This window comes from Mustela lutreola, chromosome 3 (assembly GCF_030435805.1).
Source record: "Mustela lutreola isolate mMusLut2 chromosome 3, mMusLut2.pri, whole genome shotgun sequence".
Lineage (NCBI taxonomy): Eukaryota > Metazoa > Chordata > Mammalia > Carnivora > Mustelidae > Mustela > Mustela lutreola.
The window spans coordinates 137554472-137575768 of record NC_081292.1 but is presented as its reverse complement, the minus strand read 5'-3'; the positions used below and the strand labels follow the sequence as shown (position 1 = coordinate 137575768).

General features: G+C 40.0%; 1 protein-coding gene across 12 annotated transcripts in view; it reads left to right on the top strand.

Annotated features, from left to right (window-relative positions):
* Positions 1–21297, top strand: part of OSBPL6 (oxysterol binding protein like 6) — a 204355-nt gene that overhangs the window by 177323 nt on the left and 5735 nt on the right. For 9 of the 12 annotated variants that reach the window (XM_059166931.1, XM_059166939.1, XM_059166938.1 and 6 more), the window contains 10 exons: positions 1650–1757; positions 3411–3548; positions 9921–10008; positions 10915–11168; positions 11922–12059; positions 12393–12456; positions 14265–14343; positions 15911–16055; positions 17900–18044; positions 19895–20021. In XM_059166931.1, the coding sequence (XP_059022914.1) occupies positions 1650–1757; positions 3411–3548; positions 9921–10008; positions 10915–11168; positions 11922–12059; positions 12393–12456; positions 14265–14343; positions 15911–16055; positions 17900–18044; positions 19895–20021 (1286 nt within the window). The remainder of the gene's footprint in view (positions 1–1649; positions 1758–3410; positions 3549–9920; positions 10009–10914; positions 11169–11921; positions 12060–12392; positions 12457–14264; positions 14344–15910; positions 16056–17899; positions 18045–19894; positions 20022–21297) is intronic. The other 3 variants (XM_059166941.1, XM_059166940.1, XM_059166936.1) reach the window with 1 other exon arrangement.

Below are 21297 nucleotides of genomic sequence, written 5' to 3'. Positions count from 1 at the left end.
CAAGGCAACTTTCAGCATACTTATGGGCAAAGAAATGGTGAAAAAACAAATACACATAGGTATAGTGGCCACAAAGGAGGGGGATAATGTGGTTTGGTTTTTTGTTCGTTTGTTTTTTCACCTACCAAGTGTTTGATATTTTGCTCTGGGAAAGATGATCCTGAGCACTTTTGCAGAATGGAAAGATATTAGGATTCTTCCTTTAAAGTACATGCCTTGTTTACTATAAGGGTAATCACTGCTTATCTAAATAAGCTTATCTAAATAACATCTCTGTTTTCCCAAGGAGCTAGGCACGTATATCCTTCAATCCATAAACATAGCAACTATAAGATCTCTCTCCCCTTTTCATCCCTCAATACCTGACAACCTACCGGATCAGGTGTGTTACATTTTACACATATTTTAGAAGCTGGTTATAAAGAATTTTAAACAAATGCCAAAAGCTGTGAGTGAACAATTTTCTCCTTAAAAAGCAGAAACCATGTTGGAGGGAGAGAGGAGAGGCCGTTCTGTGCCCCAAGGACTATGTACTCCTCAATGCCAGTGTAGAGTTTAGCCACTTTGTAGTTTATCCTGACTGTTTCAATAGATACGAGTTAGAATTATTATGTTACATTTGTATATGTGTATTGGATTACTACATCCATACACTGCATCTTAAGAACAGCAGTATGTCTGCTTCCTGGGGGAGATGCCTTTGTCAACCCTGACATTTTTCTTCCACCCAGTAAGGCATCCACCTCCATCTTCTTTCTCACTGCTGATTTTAATGCAAAGGAAAGGAATTGTCCAGCTTCTTATGGGGCTTTGTTCTCACATGTCTTTTGATCCTTGATGTAATTCCAGTTTGCTATATCTATCTAACGTTAGGGAACATGTTCCCATGCAGCCGTGGGATGCAAGCACCTTTGTCCACAGGGCACCTGGAGGAAGTAAAGCTTATATAAAGCTGTTCTCTTCTTGCCACATGCCCTAACTTGTTATATACCAGGTAGCGTTTTACTGATACAGATATCATGATGCCGAAAACTTGGAGTTAGTTCCTTGTCCGTGTCTACACTGCTCAATGAAGACACCTTTTGGGCTGCACTTGAATTAGTTCTGCTGCACCGTCATGTACATGTGCTCCTAGAAATTGAAAATACAACTCTTTTATCACTGGAATAAAATATAAGTCTATAAATTAAAGCCAGCTCATTGTTCATTCCATTTCCAAATAATTTTTCAGGTCTCTACCTGGCTTGGAGACAGCTCCCAAATTTTAGAAACTAGAACCCAAAATGAAAAGAATCAGCAGTTTTTATCTCAGGCTGTAAAACATAATATATATGTGGTGGTAGACCGGGCTTGGATGTAATAATGGGCCTGACTCCAAGGGGGAGAAAATTCCATGAATCATTTTTATGAAATCCATGAACTCTTTCAACCCACTAACCTACTAAGTAGCGCTCTTATTTTATGAAAAATGAATACCTTAATTCGGAGCCATTCATTTCCTTCTAAAGGGTAGGATCTGGCCTGTGTTGACTCCAAAAATTATAACCAAGAACATCATAGACTCTTGTCTGCTGTGAATTTGTGTGCTTATTCTGTTTTATGCTTGCTTATTAACTTGAAATTACATGTGCAATTTTTGTTATTTTAAGGCACTCAACCAGAATGCTGAGCTAAGAAGTCGGTTGAACAGAATACATTCAGAATCTATTATTTGTGATCAGGTTGTCAGTGTAAATATTATTCCTAGCCCTGATGAGGTAAGACTCATTTTTAATGGATGTAGAATACTTACTTTATAGCATCTAAATCAACTACATATTTGGGTTTTTTTTTTTAATACAGTTCTTTCACTGTTAATAAGATTCTCTGCATAAATATCTGTGTTGTTGACAGTTTGGTGTTCTTTGGAGTGAAGGATGTACATGAGCTCAATATCATTTATTCCCTGTGATCAGTCTCTATTTGTACTTTTATCTGTGTTCACCTAGTGCTACTGAATAATTTAGTTTATATATCTACTCCAGCTTGTGAATTCTCCGTGTCTGTCACAGACTTTATTGGAAATGTTCCTTATCATCAGACCGCCTATGAAATGGTGGGGGGAAAAATATATTCAGCTGAGAAGGTGCTAAATGATAGCTTTTTTAAGGTTTATTTTAAAAAGCCTATCTTAGGAGAAATCACCTAACCTTACTAAAGTAACACTAGTGATGTAATTACAGCCACTAATAATGATGTTGAGAATTAATAGCTAGCGCATGTCAAGTGAAAGCTTACTCTGTGCTGGGCATTGTGCTGACAACATTCAACACTCCCAGTGACCTCTGAGGTAGGTGCTATGATGATCACTCCATTGCTCAGGAGAATTTTTGACGTAATGCTCAAAGGACAGGAGAACATTCAGTATTTGGGCCAGGCTTAGTGTCTAATTCTGTCTATAACCCTTTATAAAATTACTGTTTTATAACCATGGGAATTTAAACTTTTCAACAGTAATATTGGAGTTTTATATACAGTGATATGATACATGGAACAAGGTGAGAGTTTTACTCGTGTGACGGCCATATTTACAGAAAACCGTACATTTTACTAGAAATCCACAGGGGCCAACATCCTGGCATCTAATTGCTTAGGAAATGCCATCCCAAGACAAGCTTCTTTTTGACTTAAGTGGTCGAACCTACGTCCGCTCACCTTCACACAACACACGGTATCTGGTGACACTCATGCTTGCTCCACTGCTCAGAATCCAGAGGATTTCTACAACTGCATCATTCAGAAATCGTTAGCAGTCTTAGTTTGAATCTTTGCAATCTGGTGTTTATTTGTACTACCATACTGTGTGTATATATGTATCACTTACTGAATAAAAATTATAGTTTGCCGTAGGTTTAATACTCGAGTCATATTATCTCATTGGTTAAAGTTCATGACCAAGTTGGAAAATGACTTTTATATATTCTGTCTCAAACATTTAGTTTTATGGAGTGTTTTCTTAGCATATTTCTAGCGGTTTCTACAAATATGTCTTGAGATGTAGCATACTGGTTAGAATATGGCTAGTAATGATGGATCTAAGAATATGAAAGTGAACCTGTCTCCATAGTCAATTCAGGGTCTTCATAGGGGTTCAAGCTATTAACCTCCACTGAATATCCACTGAGCATTGATTTGAAGTCAAGTCACAGTACCATCATTTTTCAGCCACGCCTTTTGGATGCTTTAGACATATTAGAAGGAAATTTAGGCCATGGTCATGAGTGCAGGTGAAAATTACTTGTGGTCACCACTCTTAACATATGATATGAATTTCTCTAGAAGTCTGGCCTAGTACGTCATGGTCTTATTTGAACAAATAGCTTTTCTTTGAAGGGACTAACGATGACCCCAAATGTTTCTGTCCTCTATAGGCTGGTGAGCAAATCCATGTTAGTCTCCCCCTGTCACAGCAGGTAGCCAACGAGAGCCGCCTCTCCATGTCAGAGTCTGTCTCCGAGTTCTTTGACGCCCAGGAGGTGCTGCTCTCTGCGAGCTCATCAGAGAATGAGGTAAGCTCTTTTGATGTGTCAACCCTAAATGCTTCTGATGAGGAGTTTGTGTTAAAGAAAGTAAGGCTGGGACGCCTGGGTGGCTCAGTTGGTTAGGCAGCTGCCTTCGGCTCAGGTCATGATCCCAGCGTCCTGGGATCGAGTCCCACGTCGGGCTCCTTGCTCAGCGGGGAGCCTGCTTCTCCCTCTGCCTCTGCCTGCCATTCTGTCTGCCTGTGCTCACTCTCTCTCCCCTCTCTCTCTGATAAATAAATAAAATCTTTAAAAAAAAAAAAAGAAAGAAAGTAAGGCTGTGGGGACATTTTTTTTGCTTTTCCTTTTTCTTTTCTTTGTTTTTTTTTTTTTAAACATCACAGTAAGGTTCTCAAATTGTAGGAAAGCCAAAAACATTGCAAACTACATTGATAGTTGGTAGTTACATATTGGTAGTTACATATCCCGTTTATTGAGTGCTGAACACTTCTGGGAGTCAACTTATTACTTAATAAATTTGATGAATTAAAGGAAAGGATCTAGCATTCATTTGGATGCTGTTGTACGATTTGTATTTCAGGATAACCAAATAGTTGATGGCAGAGGAGACTGGTTAAATGTAGAAAGAAAGGATGAAAGAATTTGAAAATCACCATGTGTGTGCATGTGTGTGTGAGTGCACGGATATATGCGCATGTACGTGTGCACACACACACATACACAAGCATCTTTACCAGAGACAAGAATTTGAGCTCCTTTAGAAAGATGATGTCTAGAATATATGGTTGGGTGATTAAGGTTTTTGGGGGTTACCACTGGCTACCATAAAAACTTTTTTGTTGTCTTTTATTGAGGTATAATTTACATACAACATTATTTTAGTTTCAGGTATATGACATAAGAATTTATATTTGTATATATTTTTAATTGGTCACCCCTAAAGCCTAATTAACATTTATCACCATACATAATTACAGAATTTTTTTTTGCTATAATAAGAACTTTTAAGATCTACTCTCTTTTAAGATCTACTCTCATGGCAACTTTCAAATATGCAATACGGTATTATTAATTCTAGTTACCATGCTGTACCTTATATCCCCAACTTATTTATATATTTTATAATATATATATTTTTATAATATATATAGTATATATATTTTATAATATAATTGGAATCTTTTACCCATAAAGACTTTTTAGATGTTCTTCATGCTCATAAGTCTTGGCTAGGTCTTGGGAGCAGGGAATCTTCCTTGATCAGGTTGCAGAAATGGATTCTTTCACTGCAATTTAGAAATTTAGTCAAGCATCCTTTGAATTTTCTGCTTTCTTTCTTCCTTCCTTCCTCCCTCCCTTTGTTTCTTTCTTTCTTTCATTCAGCATGGAAGAACCAGCCAAAACTCTTTCCAACACAGTTGATTAAAAATTTTGTCATTTGAGGTTGCAGATCAGTACTGCATTTTTACAAAAAGGAAATGAAATAGTTGCTGAATGTTATTTCCATATGCATAGAAAGTAGATTGGAAGGAAGCATCCTGACAATTAGTTGTAATTGTTTTTGGATGTTTGAAATTATGAGTGATTTTAGAAACAAAAATAAGTGGAGAGGAGAAAGAAATAATGAACACATACCACTTTGATAATGGGGGAGAGGCGAAATAATGTTCTTGTATGAGATACTGAATCTGTTACTACACCAAGCCATGCACCTGCCTCTCCGATCCCTAGTCCTGTTTGCCGATTCAGAGACTCCCGGTTACAAGCCAGAGTACTAGTTTAATTATTCATAATGGTAATTGGTCAGATGCTATCAGATGGGCAAAATAATTATGCTTGCTGATTCATAGCTCTTTCTCTAGGGCCCACCTGCATGGAAAGTCTAGCTCTAGTCAGTTGCTTGGTGAGCAAGGAATGGGAGCAGGAACAGTGACTTGAGTGAACTAAAGGCTAGGAGGGCCAGGATGTCATAGCTCCGCTCTCATCTCCATTGTAGGGATACTGTGCCACGTGGACAGGCTCTTTGTGTCCGGGAGCCAGTCGTACTCACAGGGACCACCATGCTGAAGGCATGCTACCAGCATATTCTTTTCTGACTCTCCTTTCTCTGACCTCCCATTGCTGACCAGTCCTTCGTCCTTCTCAGTCAGGTTCCAGTCAAATTTGGCTTCATGTTTCTGGAGCTCTGACCCCATCAGATGATGACTTTATGGCTGTCTCTCTGAAAGCCACCAAATTCCCCTATTTTTAAGTTCTTGGTGGCACACTGTCTAGCGGCCAGGTGCCACTTGTACCAGACACTGATGATATTGAAATGAAAGGGACTTAAGTGGGTTATTCCTCAAGTCCAGGCAGCATGTTGGCACCAGCTCTGGTGGAGGAGTGATCCTGCTAGCAGAGGGAAGGACAGGGGGTTGGAGGTGTTCACCTGGAGGTATTGTAAGTTGATCAGACCTCTCAGCGGAGTTATCTGGCCAGTATTTGGGTATTCAGATCTAAAGCTCAAAGAGAGAACAGGTCTGAAGAAAGAGCAAGAGTCAGCTCAGGTCCCACATAACGAGCCGCCTAGGAGACATTGCCCCCTGGGAGCTCCACAGAACCTCTCATTCAGCATGTCCCAAAATGGATTAATCACCAAAGCGCCTACCCACACCCCCCCCCACACACACACACCCAAGTGAAGAGAAGCCTACCCATACTTCTCGTGTTGCATGCCTGACTGCTCTTTGCCCAGGTGTTTACATCAAATGCCTGGCTGTTAGCCTTCCCCTGCACCTGCCTTACTAGGACCCACCACCCACACTGATTCACTCACTAAGTTCTGTAATGACTCACCTAAAAACTATGAAATCCATACATCTTCCTCCAGCTTCCCTGGCACTACTCCACCTCAGTCCTCCATCATCTGCCCCCCGGATTACCTGACCAGTTCCCATTACTGGTCTCCCTGCCTCCCTTCTTGCCCCTCTAATCAATTTTCCACTGGTCAGCCTGATTCATCTCTCTGAAGTACCAATCTGATCATGTTTCCCCAGGGTCCTTAAGATAACTATCTTAGCCATCATGCAAAGACCCTTATAATCTGATGTCTGCTCCCAGCTGCAGCCTCTTGCAATTTCTATTCTTCTGGATCCTTCCAGAGGCCAAATATTTGCTAACTGAATGAAGGAATGCTTATAGCACTTTAACACATGGTTAATCTGAGAAACATCTGGGCTATCTTACATTAACGCTTTCCACGAGTGAGAGAAAAATCCTCTTTATGTGATATCTACCCATGCGCTTCTCTTAATGAATATTCTGCTTCCTTTAAAAAATGCTGGGTTTGCTTCCAGAATGGTCTATTTCCTTTCCTCTGCTATTAACTTGTTTCCACAAGGCTGCATGCCTGGTTGCATTTAGGAAAAAAAGAAAAAAATTCCCTGAACTCTTTTGAATGCCTAAGCTCTTCAGGAGAAATATTTGTCCCCAGGACTTCCTGACTGGGGCGGGGCAGGGGTTGGGGAATGAATATATATTAACTGTTTTATTATAATACTGCAGAGCTTTAACTTTATATACAGGATAATGTGCATGGACCACAGCTAGACAGCCAAGCCTTAGCTATTGCTCACACATACGTCAATATAGATCTGACTCAGGGCCCACTGTCATTGGGGAATTGTTTTACATTCTGCATGATCCATTCTAGAATGAAATGGGTATTGGACAATTTTTATCATATAGTACATTTTTATCATATATTATAATACATATATCATATATTTCTAATAGATTAGAAATTTAAGAGGAAGAGGCTATTTATAGCTTTTTGTAGGGTAAACATGAATGTTTTCTTAATAAATGTTAAAACCAGTGCACAGGCATGCAACATGAATTTTGTTTGAACAGGCATTTGTTTCCTCTAACATAATTGGGTATGATTAGCTTTTTTAAGAGAAACCATGCAGAAGAGTTTGATTTACTTTTTTTTTTTTTTTTTTCCCTATCAAGTTTAAGACGGTGGCTTCCATGTGCCTGATGATTTCACCATTGGCTCTTTTGTAGTCAGTAGGAACTGGGAAGCAGTTGCAGAGGGAAAACATGAATCAGAAAAAAACTTTATTCTCAATTTGCCATCTTTATAGACTTGCTCAGGCTGCAAAGCAAAACCTCCATTATTTACTTATGTATGCAATAACTCCATCACTATTCTCCCTAAATATAGGAATTCTTCTCAACTTTAACTTTCAAAACATCAACAATAAATCCAGAAACCTTAAAGGCAAGGACTGATTGTGTTTATTACCTACAAACTTAAAACTCTCACATGGCAAAAAGAAAAAAAGAGGCATAAACAGCATTAAAAAATAAATTGCAGAATAGCCAAATGCAACCTAGATGATGAACTGAAAAAAAGAAAGAAAACAAATTTACCTAAGATGAAATGCAAACTTTTAAAGAGATCTCTTATGTGTGTTAGGTAAATAGATACTGAAAAAGGATTGATAATACATAGTGTTTAAGTGGGTGGAGAGATGGATGTTCTCACATGGTGCTGGTGAGAACAAATTACTATCCTCTTTAAAAAAAAAAAAAAAAAAAAAAATTACTATCCTCTTTGAGGACAATTTGGCAACCTGGGCCTATAGCCTAAATGTGGCCCATTTGATCCAGCCATTTCACTTCTAGGAATAAATATTAATGAAATTGCCAGACAGATTCACAGCAATATATTTACAAGGACGTGCATCCCAGTATTATCAATAATAATAAAAAGTTGGAAACCATTTAAATGCTGGCTAAATGCCTCTTGTTGTACCTGTATAATGAATTACGTTGCCATTCCAAATGAAGGTGAGAGCTGTATTTATGATCATGGAAATATATTGAGAACACTATAAAGCAAGATGTAAACTGACCCCCTTGTTCAGTATCTAAATATAGATAGACCAGTGTGTTTGCATAGGCATTTTGACATTGGCGGTAATATCCACCAAATGTTAGAGGTGGTTTCTGTTAGATGATAGAATTATGGTTAAATTTTCTATAATCTGTTTACCCTCATATAATTTCTTATTTTTTTACAGTAAAAATGTTTTATTATATGTACAGGGGAAAATGTAACATTATTTCCACTTTGAAGAAAGTAAATAAGTGTCAGCAGCTTTCTTGCCTAGAGTAGAGAGGTTGGTTTCCATTTCTCTGAGTGGCTCTACTGTGCTCTGTTTTCTTGTCTCATCTATTTCTAACTCCCCTTAGTACAGAGGTTACCCCTTAATTTCATTTTCATGCAAATTTTGCTCTCATTTTCGTTCCATGTTGTTCTCTTGGAGAGAGTAGTTTCATTCTTGATTTCTCTCGTCCTGGGATCTTCCTCCCTCACCCCCAAATAATCTGCCAAATTTTGTCCATTATCTTCAAATGTGGCTCTCAAAGCAGCTTTGCTTCCTGACCCTTGTTGTGGCCATCTTTTTTTTTTTTTTTAAAGATTTTATTTATTTATTTGGCAGACAAAGATCACAAGTAGGCAGAGAGGCAGGCAGAGAGAGAGAGGAGGAAGCAGGCTCCCTGCTGAGCAGAGAGCCCAATGTGGGGCTCGATCCCAGGACCCTGGAATCATGACCTGGGCCGAAGGCAGAGGCTTTAACCCACTGTGCCACCCAGGCGCCCCTGTTGTGGCCATCTTAACCCGTCAGTATTCCCTACGCACATCCATGTAGTAGCCTATCATCTGAGCTCCCAAAGAAAAGCCGCCAGGCATCTTCCTGAAAACTAAATATGGTAATAATAAAAAATAAATTTAAAAAATAAAAAGAGGAATTCTGTCTTGAAAAAAATATGACTGTCATCCCCTTGCATTTAATAACTGGTGGGATTATATGGGAGCCTGTTATGTTGACATGAAAAGACCTTCACAGTCTGACCCTCTTCCTGGTCACCTCACCCTCTGTCACAGCCACTCAACTTCTGAGCCTTCCTGGAATGGAACGTTCCTCTCATGTTTCTCCACACCTTTGTACACTCTCCTTTCTTCCTGTGCTTCTTTTCCTTCTAAAAACCTCTCCAACACCCAGTGCCAATTTTATTTCCTCTGGGCAGTCCCTTCTGATTCCCTAGCGGGAATATAAGGCCTCCTTTTTTGAACATTCTTGCTGACATATTTTGACTACTGGCCTCCCCCAGGCCCCCACCCCAACTAAGGCAGGGGCTACTCAGAGACGAAGGCTGCTTTCAAGCCATGCTACATTCTGGCTCATGGCTCAGTCTTTCTCAAGTGTTCCTTGTACATATGCCAAGTACATTTCCCCTGCGACCTTTTGCTTATTTGGGCAACATTTTGCTTTTAATCATTTGGTTTTCTAACTTTTCAAGACTGAACAAGGATTCTGATCCTTTCTGTGTTCTTCCCTTTTTCAGGCTTCAGATGATGAGTCTTACATCAGTGATGTGAGCGATAATATATCCGAAGACAATACCAGTGTTGCAGACAACATTTCTCGGCAAAGTATGCATCCTTTCAGCTCCCAGCTTGTTCTGTCTTCTTTCCAAGTTAGAATGCTGGTGATTCAGCAAAAAACCTTTTTCTCCCTCACTGATTTTTCCCTTTGCAGCAAGCTGATCTTCAATACATTTTATATGTATATAATCTGTTAAGGTAAATGGTTGAAAAATCCATTAGGTAGAAGCTTAAATGAAAAGCTTTTACTTCTTGCCAAAACCAAAAGTTTGAGTCTCTCTTACTAAATGTATATAATTCTTTAAAATTTGGCTTTTCTGAGGGTTTTGGGGGGGAGGGTGAGCCTGGTGGTGGGCATTAAGGAAGGCACGGATTTTATGGAGCACTGGGTGTGGTGCATAAATAATAAATCTTGAAACACTGAAAAAAAAAGATAAAATTAAATTTTAAAAAACTGCTAATAGTAAATAAATTATGAAAAAATTGACTTTTCTGGAATAATATTTGAGCATATTTAACACCTTATTTAAAAAAAACTTGTATGTTGATTTTTTGTGCATTTATTAGCAACTCTGTGTTGAAATAATTTCATTCACTCTTGAGAGAGTCTAGTGGAGGCTTAAGAAATGTATCACATTCAGAAGTACTTGAAAGAGTTATTTCCTTCCTTCATGCTATGAAATCAAAAAAGCAAAGTATCGGGGCGCCTGGGTGGCTCAGTGGGTTAAGCCGCTGCCTTCGGCTCGGGTCATGATCTCAGGGTCCTGGGATCGAGCCCCGCATCGGGCTCTCTGCTCAGCAGGGAGCCTGCTTCCTCCTCTCTCTCTGCCTGCCTCTCTGCCTACTTGTGATCTCTCTCTGTCAAATAAATAAATAAAATCTTTAAAAAAAAAAAAAAAAAAAAAAAAAGCAAAGTATCTTTTATCATGCTTCTTGTCTTTCTCTCTCTTCCAGTCTTAAATGGGGAGCTTACAGGAGGAGCCTTCCGAAATGGACGTCGAACATGCCTGCCAGCTCCCTGTCCCGACACCAGTAACATTAACCTGTGGAATATTTTGAGGAACAACATTGGTAAAGACTTGTCTAAAGTCTCGATGCCTGTGGAGCTAAATGAGCCACTCAACACCCTGCAGCATCTCTGTGAGGAAATCGAGTACAGTGAGCTTCTGGACAAGGCTTCCGAAACGGACGACCCCTACGAGCGCATGGTAATACATAACGTAGCAGTGCCTCTCAGGGAGCTGTCAACCCTAGGCGTGGACTAAGGCAGAATTCGTTACGATGGCATATTTGGTTTCTGCATAACATTCTCACTGCATAGGTGAAGGAGGAGACAGTTCATTTGCACAAACTGGGCAGGGCCCAAAAGTTCCAGATACTTCTACAGAGGATATATGCTTTGTGACTTATCTTTGGTCACGAGTGTTTCTGAAATTAGGATGTAAAAGTATCACACTCCTTCCAGGTTTAAGGCATGCCTAGCCTTGCTCTAGCAGCTTCTCCTGGAGGCCAAGAGAGCCCATGTGTTCAAGAACTTGGGTCAGAGAAAGGAAACTCCTGTTTGTGCTTTGCCATGGCCTCTGCTGCACCCGACTGTGGAAGGCTTGACTGCCCTTCCAAAAGCACCAGCAGCCACAGGCCTCCTACCCATGGCGCTAAGTTGTACGAAGGACATAACCTATAAACTGGGTTTCAGAACCTCTGAACACTGTGATACTCAGGAAGCTGGGTGACAGCTGAATGAAGAATAAGTGGCCTCAGATGCAAGGACTTTCACATCCTCTTCCCTCATTTTTTTTTACCCATGAGTTTATGAAGAGTCTGTGCAGATAATGGAAAATGCAGATGCCATTAGATCAGCACCCACGGACAGGGGTGTGTAAAATCTAGAGGAATAAGGGACAAACAGACCTGGAAATAGTCTCTCCTATATTATTTTCCTTTCTTAAATGTTTTAACAGGTTCTTATTGCTGCATTTGCAGTTTCAGGATATTGCTCCACCTATTTCAGAGCAGGAAGTAAGCCATTCAATCCTGTCCTTGGGGAGACTTACGAATGCATTCGAGAGGACAAGGGATTCCGATTTTTCTCAGAACAGGTAAGTCCCATTGGACTCAGTGAGGTTTCTATGTAGAAACTGTAGGAGGACCGGTTGATGATGAAACAGCTTTTTGATCAACCATGGTTTGAAGTGAGCTATGATATTAGTTAACAGAAAACTCTGTCCGTGTATATAAGTTCTCTGGGTTTAAACATGAGGTGTGAAAGTGAAAGTAATTTACTTACATGTTCTGAGAATAATTCAATAATAGAGATGGATGAGTTGATTGTTGTTATTTGGGGGTGGCCAATATATGTTGGGAAAAAAACGATCATTTATGGAAGTTTTAACACTGATATCATTGCCCTCTCTTTTGTTTTTTATTACCAGGTTAGCCATCATCCACCCATTTCTGCCTGTCACTGTGAATCCAAGAATTTTGTGTTTTGGCAAGGTTTGTATTTCAATTGTAACTTCAAGATCCACTCGGTGAGCCTTTGAAACAGTTTCTAGTTTCTGAAAGGTACATTATGCTCAGGTTAGATTTCTACCTTTGGGACTCAGAGAATGTTAGTAATTAGTATGGAATTCAGTTTGAGAAATTAGATTTCTTGATTGAAATATGAAACTGTGTCATCTAGGAGATGAGGTTGTATATCTAGGAAACAAAGCCCTAGGGGCAGTAGAGCTCAGTGCTGATTGCCAACTCAGGGCTATCACTCAACCTCATTATGCCTTATTGTCTGCATCTATAACATAGAGGTTCTGTCTGCTGCCTTATTGCTTCTTGAGGGTGTGCAAGGAGAGCTTCATTGTGAAAGAAGATTCTGTGGCTCATCATCTGTGGTCATGACCTATTTAGATATGTAAACATTATGCTGATTTTGTGGTCTTTAACTCACCAAGGTTCAGGGATTTGGATTGAAGTCTCTACTTGTACAGTGCCCATTGTATAGTCAGAATGTTAAAAACTCACATAAAATTACAAGTTTCAAAATCCATTTAGAAAGAAAAATATATACAGGTGAGACTTGAACAAAGCTGGGGTTAGGGGGCTGACCCCCACACAGTCTAAAATTCAATGTGCTACTTTTGACTCCCCCAAAACTTAACTAGTGATAGCTTACCATTGACCAGAAACCTTACCCATAAAGTATAAATGGTCAGGAACGTGTATTTTATATGTTATATATATTATATACTATATTCTTACAGTAAAGTAAGCTAGAAGAAAGAAATGTTATTAAGTAAATCATAAGGAAGAGAAAATTCATTTATAGTACTATACTGTGTTTATCAAAAAAATACCTGCTGGTGAGTGAACCCACTCAGTTCAAATGCATGTTGCTCAATGGTCTACTGTATATGTATGTTTAATCATTAAGTGTAAATTGTTCTTTTGTGTTTGGAAGGGGATTCATTGCTCACAGAATGTCTCTTCTCATCTGCCCCTTCTCAATCTAAAAACACACAATATGACAGAGCACTGTAACTGTATTTCATTGTAAAATACAATAATACATCATTTCTTGGTCATAACAAAGAGACATAAATTTTGTGGAGACAGCACTAAGCTCCCTTACTTAGTTCATCAAAATAGAGCCAAGTGGTTATTACAAATGCACAGGCAAACCTGAGTGCCCCCAAATAAAACATAAAGCCATCATGTGAGATAAACCGCTGAGCCCTGGGCCATATCTTAACAACCAGTGTAGGAACATATTCGCTAATTTCACTTTCTCATAAATTTTGCTTACCTTTCCATATTTAGAGATTTTGTTTTTTCCTGTTTTCCCAAATCCTATAACTTTTCAAATCAACATGTAAATAAATCAATGGTATTGCCATACTGCAATTATTTTTAATACACGTCTTATTTTTAACATATATGTTAACTATTTCCACCATTTAGTTAAAACAACATTTATGTAGACATTAAAGCACAGTAGAGTCTGTGTATATACGTGTATTGTGAATTCCCATGCACACATACTGTTCTGAGCTTTTCCCAGTTTTATTTGTTGAAACAAATATGGAACATATGTTCCAGAAAAACAGACAGTAGATTTTTTTGGTTCATAGTTAATTTTTTCACCTTGAGCCATCCCCAGGTACGTGAACTCTTAAATCAACAATATAGAATCAGTTGTTGATTGTGAAAGTTCTTTGTGAAATATAGAGTGTAAAATAGATGTTAGTTTTTATAGACTGAATGATTAGATACGGAATATCTGTTTCTTCTCCTCTGCCTATGTTGTTTAGATATCAGATGGAAAAACAAGTTCTGGGGGAAGTCCATGGAAATCCTGCCTGTTGGAACACTGAATGTCATGCTTCCAAAGTAGGTTTCTTTCATCTTCCTTTTGGTGTCTTACATGCTTTTCTAAGTCAGATATGGGCCTTTGAAACTCTAGAAGGTGCCAGTGATCCATTTACATGCATGCCTAAAGCTTCTGTTAACTTCTCCAAAGTTTGGAGAATAGACCCCCATGAAAGCAAATGAGTACTTGGCATATGTATCAAAGCTCCCTGCTTCTCTCTTTACATTCTCTGTTCATCAAGTCAAAACCAGCTACCTTACCTGACCCAGATACCTTATTAGTTTGCATTTTATAGGAAGTTTCTCTTTTTTAGAACTTTTGTTCTATACAATATATATTTTCACTTTTGAATTCATCTTAGACCCAGTGTAAGTTAGTTTATTAAAGAAGAGTGATGGAATCCTTTCATGGTATTTTTCTAAAGGATGTAGCCTGTGAATTTTTAAAATTAATTGAAGTTTTCATTGAAGCCAAAGACTTGGTTGTTTTTTTTTCTTTCTTCAGTTGGTTAATGTTGTTTGGTTTTTCTTTTTGTTTATTCAGTGACAGAATTTGCTGGTGGATTGAATATGAAGGAAGGTAGGGGGAGAGAGGAACCCCAGGACCACAAAATAGACTTTAAATATTTGCAGACTCATGAGAAGAGAGTTTTCCCAGCTGCGTAGTGAGACTACATCATAGCAATTCATAAATTTTTTTTAGAAACTTAGAAGTGTTCTATTTTATTTTGAAATAACATTTTATTTGAAAATATAGATCATGTGCAAACTTCAAGGTGATCTGAAGCTATGTCACCTCATTCCTTGGCAGAAACTCTATAACCTTCTGTAACCCAGAATTTGCATTAGACATGCACTGTCTATGATCACCAGTCTTTTCTCCAAGAATTATTCACATCTTTGGTCTTAATTCCGAGTATGAAACAATGTCCATTTTCAGGGTAATCTTTCTTAAAGATACATCCTATCATGCCTATCTGTTCCCTCAAATCCTTCCACGATGGCCCATTGAATCCAGACTCACCGGTGCATTGTTAAGGCCTTCCCTGCTCTGCCTTATCACCTTCCCAGACTTGCCACCCCCACACCCGCTCACGTATGCCACTGGCAGGCCTCCAGATACATCATAGTATTCTGGCCTATATGGCCTTGTCAGTGCCTTTTCCTGGCCTACAGTGCCCTCCTACCTATCCTCCAAGTTTAGACGGATTCCAGCCTTCTCCAGGAAGTCTTCCCACGTTCCAGGCAGATCTAAGGACTCCCCTTCTGTGTTCTCATGACACTTCTCATCACATTTTATTATAAGTACTTTTTGTCACATCTGTCTACTCCTCTTGTACTGTTGGCTCCAAGAGTGCAAGAGACAGGTCCTATTCAACTTAGTAGCTTTAACACCTGGACTATAGAAAGCACTGAAGTGTTCCTTAAAGGAATGAGTCCTATTACAAATGTCCTTAACTACATAGAAACCTTCAACAGAGAAATTAGAGGGAAAGGAAGCTTTGGCCAAAGATATTCTCAGCTGTAGAAACAGTACTATATATTTGTGACCTTCATTGTTTTTAACCAACATTGTATTCTTCACTAGGTATGGAGATTGCTATGTATGGAATAAAGTCACCACGTGCATACACAACATTCTCAGTGGGAGGAGGTGGATAGAGCATTATGGAGAAGTAACTATTAGAAATACCAAAAGCAGTGTTTGCATTTGCAAACTCACATTTGTCAAGGTAAATCTTCCAACAGTAAAGAAGAAAAGAGTATAAAATGCTTTGTAAAGGAGAAATATAAGTTACCGTAAACAACAGCAAGTGAGACTGCCCCATATCATTGTTCCTTAAGGACATGTTAGATAAAAGAAAGCAGAACCAACTGATGGAGTTACTCAAGGCGTGCAGACTTCCACACACGTGGAGGTCAAAAAAGGCACCATCTCAAAACAGAAGAACTACTCTTCTTTCTAAAGAATTTTCTTTTTAAGCAGCCAGTCAGTATTCATTAAGTAAAATTCCAGAAAACACTTCTTGCCTGTAGCAAGTCTTCTGGTTTCTATTTCTGTTCCTGCTTGATTGCAACAGAGTCAAGTGATCTTATTTTAGGGAGCTAATTATAATGCATTTGTCATTTTCTGAGGGTGCATGTGAATAACTTCCAGTCACTATAAGCTTATCCAACTCTACCACTATGATGGTCCAAGAAAAAGCGTCACCTTGATTAACAAGAAAAGACTCCTGAGGTAGAATGCCTACACAACAGCATTTTCCTCAGTCACTCTGGTCTCAAGTGGAACACACAGTCTCACCCTCATGGATAGGTGTGTTCCCGAATTCATGGTACAGAAACCCTACCAGCCCTTTTAATCTATTCTACTCTGATCTTGTTCTACTGTGGCAAAACCAAGTAGCATATTGAAGTCTTAAAACTCAAAATGTTGTCTTCTTAGTGAAATCCTTTGAAGCCGTACTGGAAGGTCATGTTAGTTTTAATTGAAGATCTTTATTCTTACTCAAGATGTTTCCCCCATTTTCCTTTTTTTCTCCTTTTGGACTCATTAGGTGGCTCAGAACTGAAAGGACAGGATCATTACTTGCTCTGATTGGGTGATGACAGTCAATGTGTGCATTTAGTTTTGCAGACCACGAGAAGCTTCTCAATTTAGGCCTGTCCCTAATATTTGCAAAGCTCAGGGCCAAAGTACAGATGGAGGCCCCATTCCATATGTGTAAATATTTAAAATTTGTAGACCAGACCTACCGTCTCTCACATAACTTATGTTCTGTTCTTTCACCTTGACAAATACAACTTTTGTAACAAAGTCCACAAGGCTAGGTTGGGCACTTTAGAACTCTGAGCTGGAAACCTGGCAGCGCAGGAGAGCCAGCCCTGACACATGGTCTTCCCGCGCTCTCCCAGCCTGTGGCAGCCTCTGTCCTGCTCCACAGGGGGCCTCACCCACCCGATCGAAGGCAGTCCAGCTCCACATCCAAGCTCTATCCAAGCTCAAACGGCCACCCTTGGCTGCCCCTCAGGCCTCATTCATACCTTGGTGGTGGATAGTCTGCCCTTTAGATGGAGGAATCCAAAGAAAAGGCCAGTGTGGGCTGTGGAAGAAGCTTAGAGTGGTTGGAAGAAGAATTCTGGGGCCTAACTGAGAAGGGGGCCATGGGATCCAGATGGATGACTGCCCAGACTTCTCATCTCCTAGGAAGAAGCATGGCCAGAAGAAGGCCAAGCAGGGTTTTCCTCATGAAATTTAGCTGTTTACAGACTCTATAAAAATTACTTCCCAAGTGACTTGTACAGCATGGCCCGTTGAAACTCATTAACATCCATGAACAAAGGGAAAATTTGAGACAGGGGCATCTATGGAGGAAATTACCAACTGATAAATTAATACTAGGTTATTAGGAGAGAAACTGAGCCTTCTCTGCCCTAGCATAGAGTAGAGATGATCCCTTTCTGGAAGTGGTTTGAATGAGCAACTTCGAAGTTAAGAATGTTTTCCGTATGGAAATTATAGGGATTGGTGTTTTGAAAGAAATTGGATGTTTCCATTGGGGTTTGGTTTTTCCAGGTGAATTATTGGAATTCTAATGTGAATGAGGTCCAGGGGGTCGTGATGGATCAGGAGGGGAAGGTGGTGCACCGGCTTTTTGGGAAGTGGCATGAAGGGCTCTACTGCGGCGTGGCCCCCTCTGCAAAGTGCATCTGGAGACCAGGTGAGATGGGCAGGAGTATCTTGTGTTCGGAGGGCAACTTGAGTGACAGAAGGAAAGCAATGTCACATCTCGGGCGGTTCAACATAGGCGTCTTTCTTTTTTTTCTTTTTAAAGATTTTATTTATTTATTTGTCAGAGAGAGAGAGAGAGACAGAGTGTGAGCACAGGCAGACAGAATGGGAGGCAGAGGCAGAGGGAGAAGCAGGCTCCCTGCCAAGCAAGGAGCACAATGTGGGACTCCATCCCAGGATGCTGGGATCATGACCTGAGCCAAAGGCAGCTGCTTAACGAACTGAACCACCCAGGCGTCCCAACATAGGCTTCTTTCATTGTGAGATTAAAATCATAGATGCTTAAGGTAAGCATATATTTTACACTTAACATTCAAATGAGGTAAATCCCAACTTTTGATAATTAGGAATTATGAAATTGAGGCCAAATCTCTGACATGTGATCAGAGACGAGGCTTCATGTAAAGCGATTCTAAATGTAATGCCTACATTCAAAAGTGAGGTTTGTTGGGGCGCCTGGGTGGCTCAGCGGGTTGAGCCGCTGCCTTTGGCTCAGGTCATGAACTCGGAGTCCTGGGATCGAGCCCCACATCGGACTCTCTGCTCAGCAGGGAGCCTGCTTCCTCCTCTCTCTCTGCCTGCCTCTCTGCCTGCTTGTGATCTCTCTCAATAAATCTCTCTCAAATAAATAAATAAAAATCTTTAAAAGTGAGGTTTGTTTATTAAAGAGTTCACACACTTGAACTATTCAAACTTAAATCCTTACTCATTTATTCTCTGTTCTAATAGAACAAGGGGATAGCCTACAAACATCTCTAATCCACAAAGTCAATAACTTAACCAGAATAAGTGATCGTCTTACTTGGGCAGCAAAAAGCTGCAACATGTTGACATTTAATAAAAGATAATTGAGAGTTCTGGTAATACACTAGCAATAATTGAATATTAAGGATAAATACAATAAGTGTCCGCATGATATTTATTTTCATTGCAATTTTGTCAGTTAAGTCCTAACTTTAAAATTAGTTGGTTTTCTAAGAGACCTCAATTAAGTATTTCAATTTCCTGCTAGAGGAGTGGTTAGTTCATTCAGCAGCTATTTTTTGAGTAGTGACTATGCATCAAGCTTTACTCTGTAAGAGCTTGGAATACACCAACAAGCAAAGTATACAGAGATCCTCCTTTGAGTTTCATTAAAGAGTGCCAATTCATATTAATTTAGATCTGCATTTTTTTCTGTTTCTAAAAGGAAGTAAACTGTGTTTCTGGTGAAATCTTAATGTTCCTAGTTCATCACCCTGGGATTTAGTTACCCATTTGAACATTTGAGAGAAAAATGATGGCATTGTTTACCCAGTAAAGAGTACTCTAGTACAAAGTTTTATTTTAAAGGCTGGATTTTAGGGGTGCCTGGGTGGCTCAGTTGGTTGGGGGACTACCTTTGGCTCGGGTCATGATCTTGGAGTCCTGAGATTGAGTCCCACATAGGGCTCCCTGCCTGACAGGGAGTCTGTTTCTCCCTTTGACCATCCGCCTTCTCATGCTCTCTCTCTCTCTCTTTCTCAAATAAATAAAATCTTTAAAAAAATATAAAAAATGTAAAAATAAAGACTGGATTTTATTAAATATATGAATCTACCAGTTCTAATAACTAACACCAAGTTTCCTTAGCTAGGAAAACACAGCCAATTTAATTGGCTTAAGGAAAATCTTAATCTGATTTTTAGAACTACAAATTTAGTTACTCATGTGGATATTAATTAAGCGCCTGGGTTAAGTCAGCCTCTGCAGGCTTCCTTAAACCTCTCTGCCACTCACGGTGGTTTATTGGCATTTCAGGTTCCATGCCAACCAACTATGAGCTCTACTATGGCTTCACGAGGTTTGCTATCGAGCTCAATGAGCTAGATCCTGTCCTGAAAGATCTCCTTCCGCCGACAGATGCCCGGTTCCGGCCAGATCAGAGGTGAGTAGGACAACCATGTTTGAAACGGACGCTAGATGATGGTGTGGCGCTCTCGATGCCATCGAAGCTTATTTTCGCCCCCCTCATTTATGTATTCATGGAGTTATTCCTGAATTCCCTCATTCCCTTAGTCACTCCACACTATCTGAGCCTTCCACCCTAGCTAAGAAGGTCTTCGCGGGTGATCGTGACCGACACTTAGCTCAACACAGTTTCCCATAGAAGATAACACAGTTCTTAACGAAAGGTTCTTGCCGCCCCGCCCCAGACTCAATGGGCGGTGTGCAAATTCATGAGCTTGCTCCCCTAAAACCTCCCCCAGGGTTTTCCCCTCTGTACTTCTCCTACTCTGTCACGTGGACTATCTTTTAACCTGATAAAGAAGATGATGATGAGTTACGGGAGCATCTAGAAGTGCTCCGAGTCAAAGTCTGGAGTTTGTCCAGCTTGCTTTTGATCCCACGGGATGTGAGACGGACGCAGAATGCAGTCCCTTTAATACCTTCCGATTCTTAGTTTTTGTTAAATAGTTCTATGTGCATGTTGTTCATACCCACAGAGTTAATTATACCTTTTCCAGAAATTCTGTATGTCACACAAATTTCCCCCAAGATAATTTTCTGCGTCCAGTGTATCTGTGGCTGTATGTGTTTTGTGCCAAGATGTTCGAGGGTTGAATGTCTTACTCTTCAGTCCTCTTACACCATGCCCCACCCCCCACCCCCTGCCCCCGGAAGGGGAGGTCTCATTGTCTGACATTCCAACATATCAGCAAACTCCCTATAGGCATCACATTGAATCCCTCTTCTTTGCTCTCATTTTGAAATTTAAATGTAGGTTTTACAAAACACTACTGGTTCTGCCTTTTCTTTCTCAATTCCATTCCAATATTCCCTTCCCGAATTTCATTTATGATTCGTCTCCTTTTTGTGGGCTTTTGTAATGTCCCCCAGTGTTAGATTCTCTTTTTGTCACCCGTTTTACTCTCTCCAGTAAAACGGGTGACAAAAAGTAAAACAGGGAAACTCCTTCCCTCTCGGGCTCTTCTAAAAATAGGTGGAGAACAGCTAACTACCATCCTCCCTCCTCTGGCCTTGACCAAGTGTTTTTCAGGTAATATGAAAAAAGGAGCCCAGCCCTGTACTTCATATTGTCCGGAGCCCGGGCTCTCCCATTATCCAGAAAATCTCAAGTTAGAGAACCCAAGAGAGCACAGGAGAGTCTCCAAAGCCAAACTCGTCCCCTTCCACCCCTATGTTTGCACTGCTGTAACACA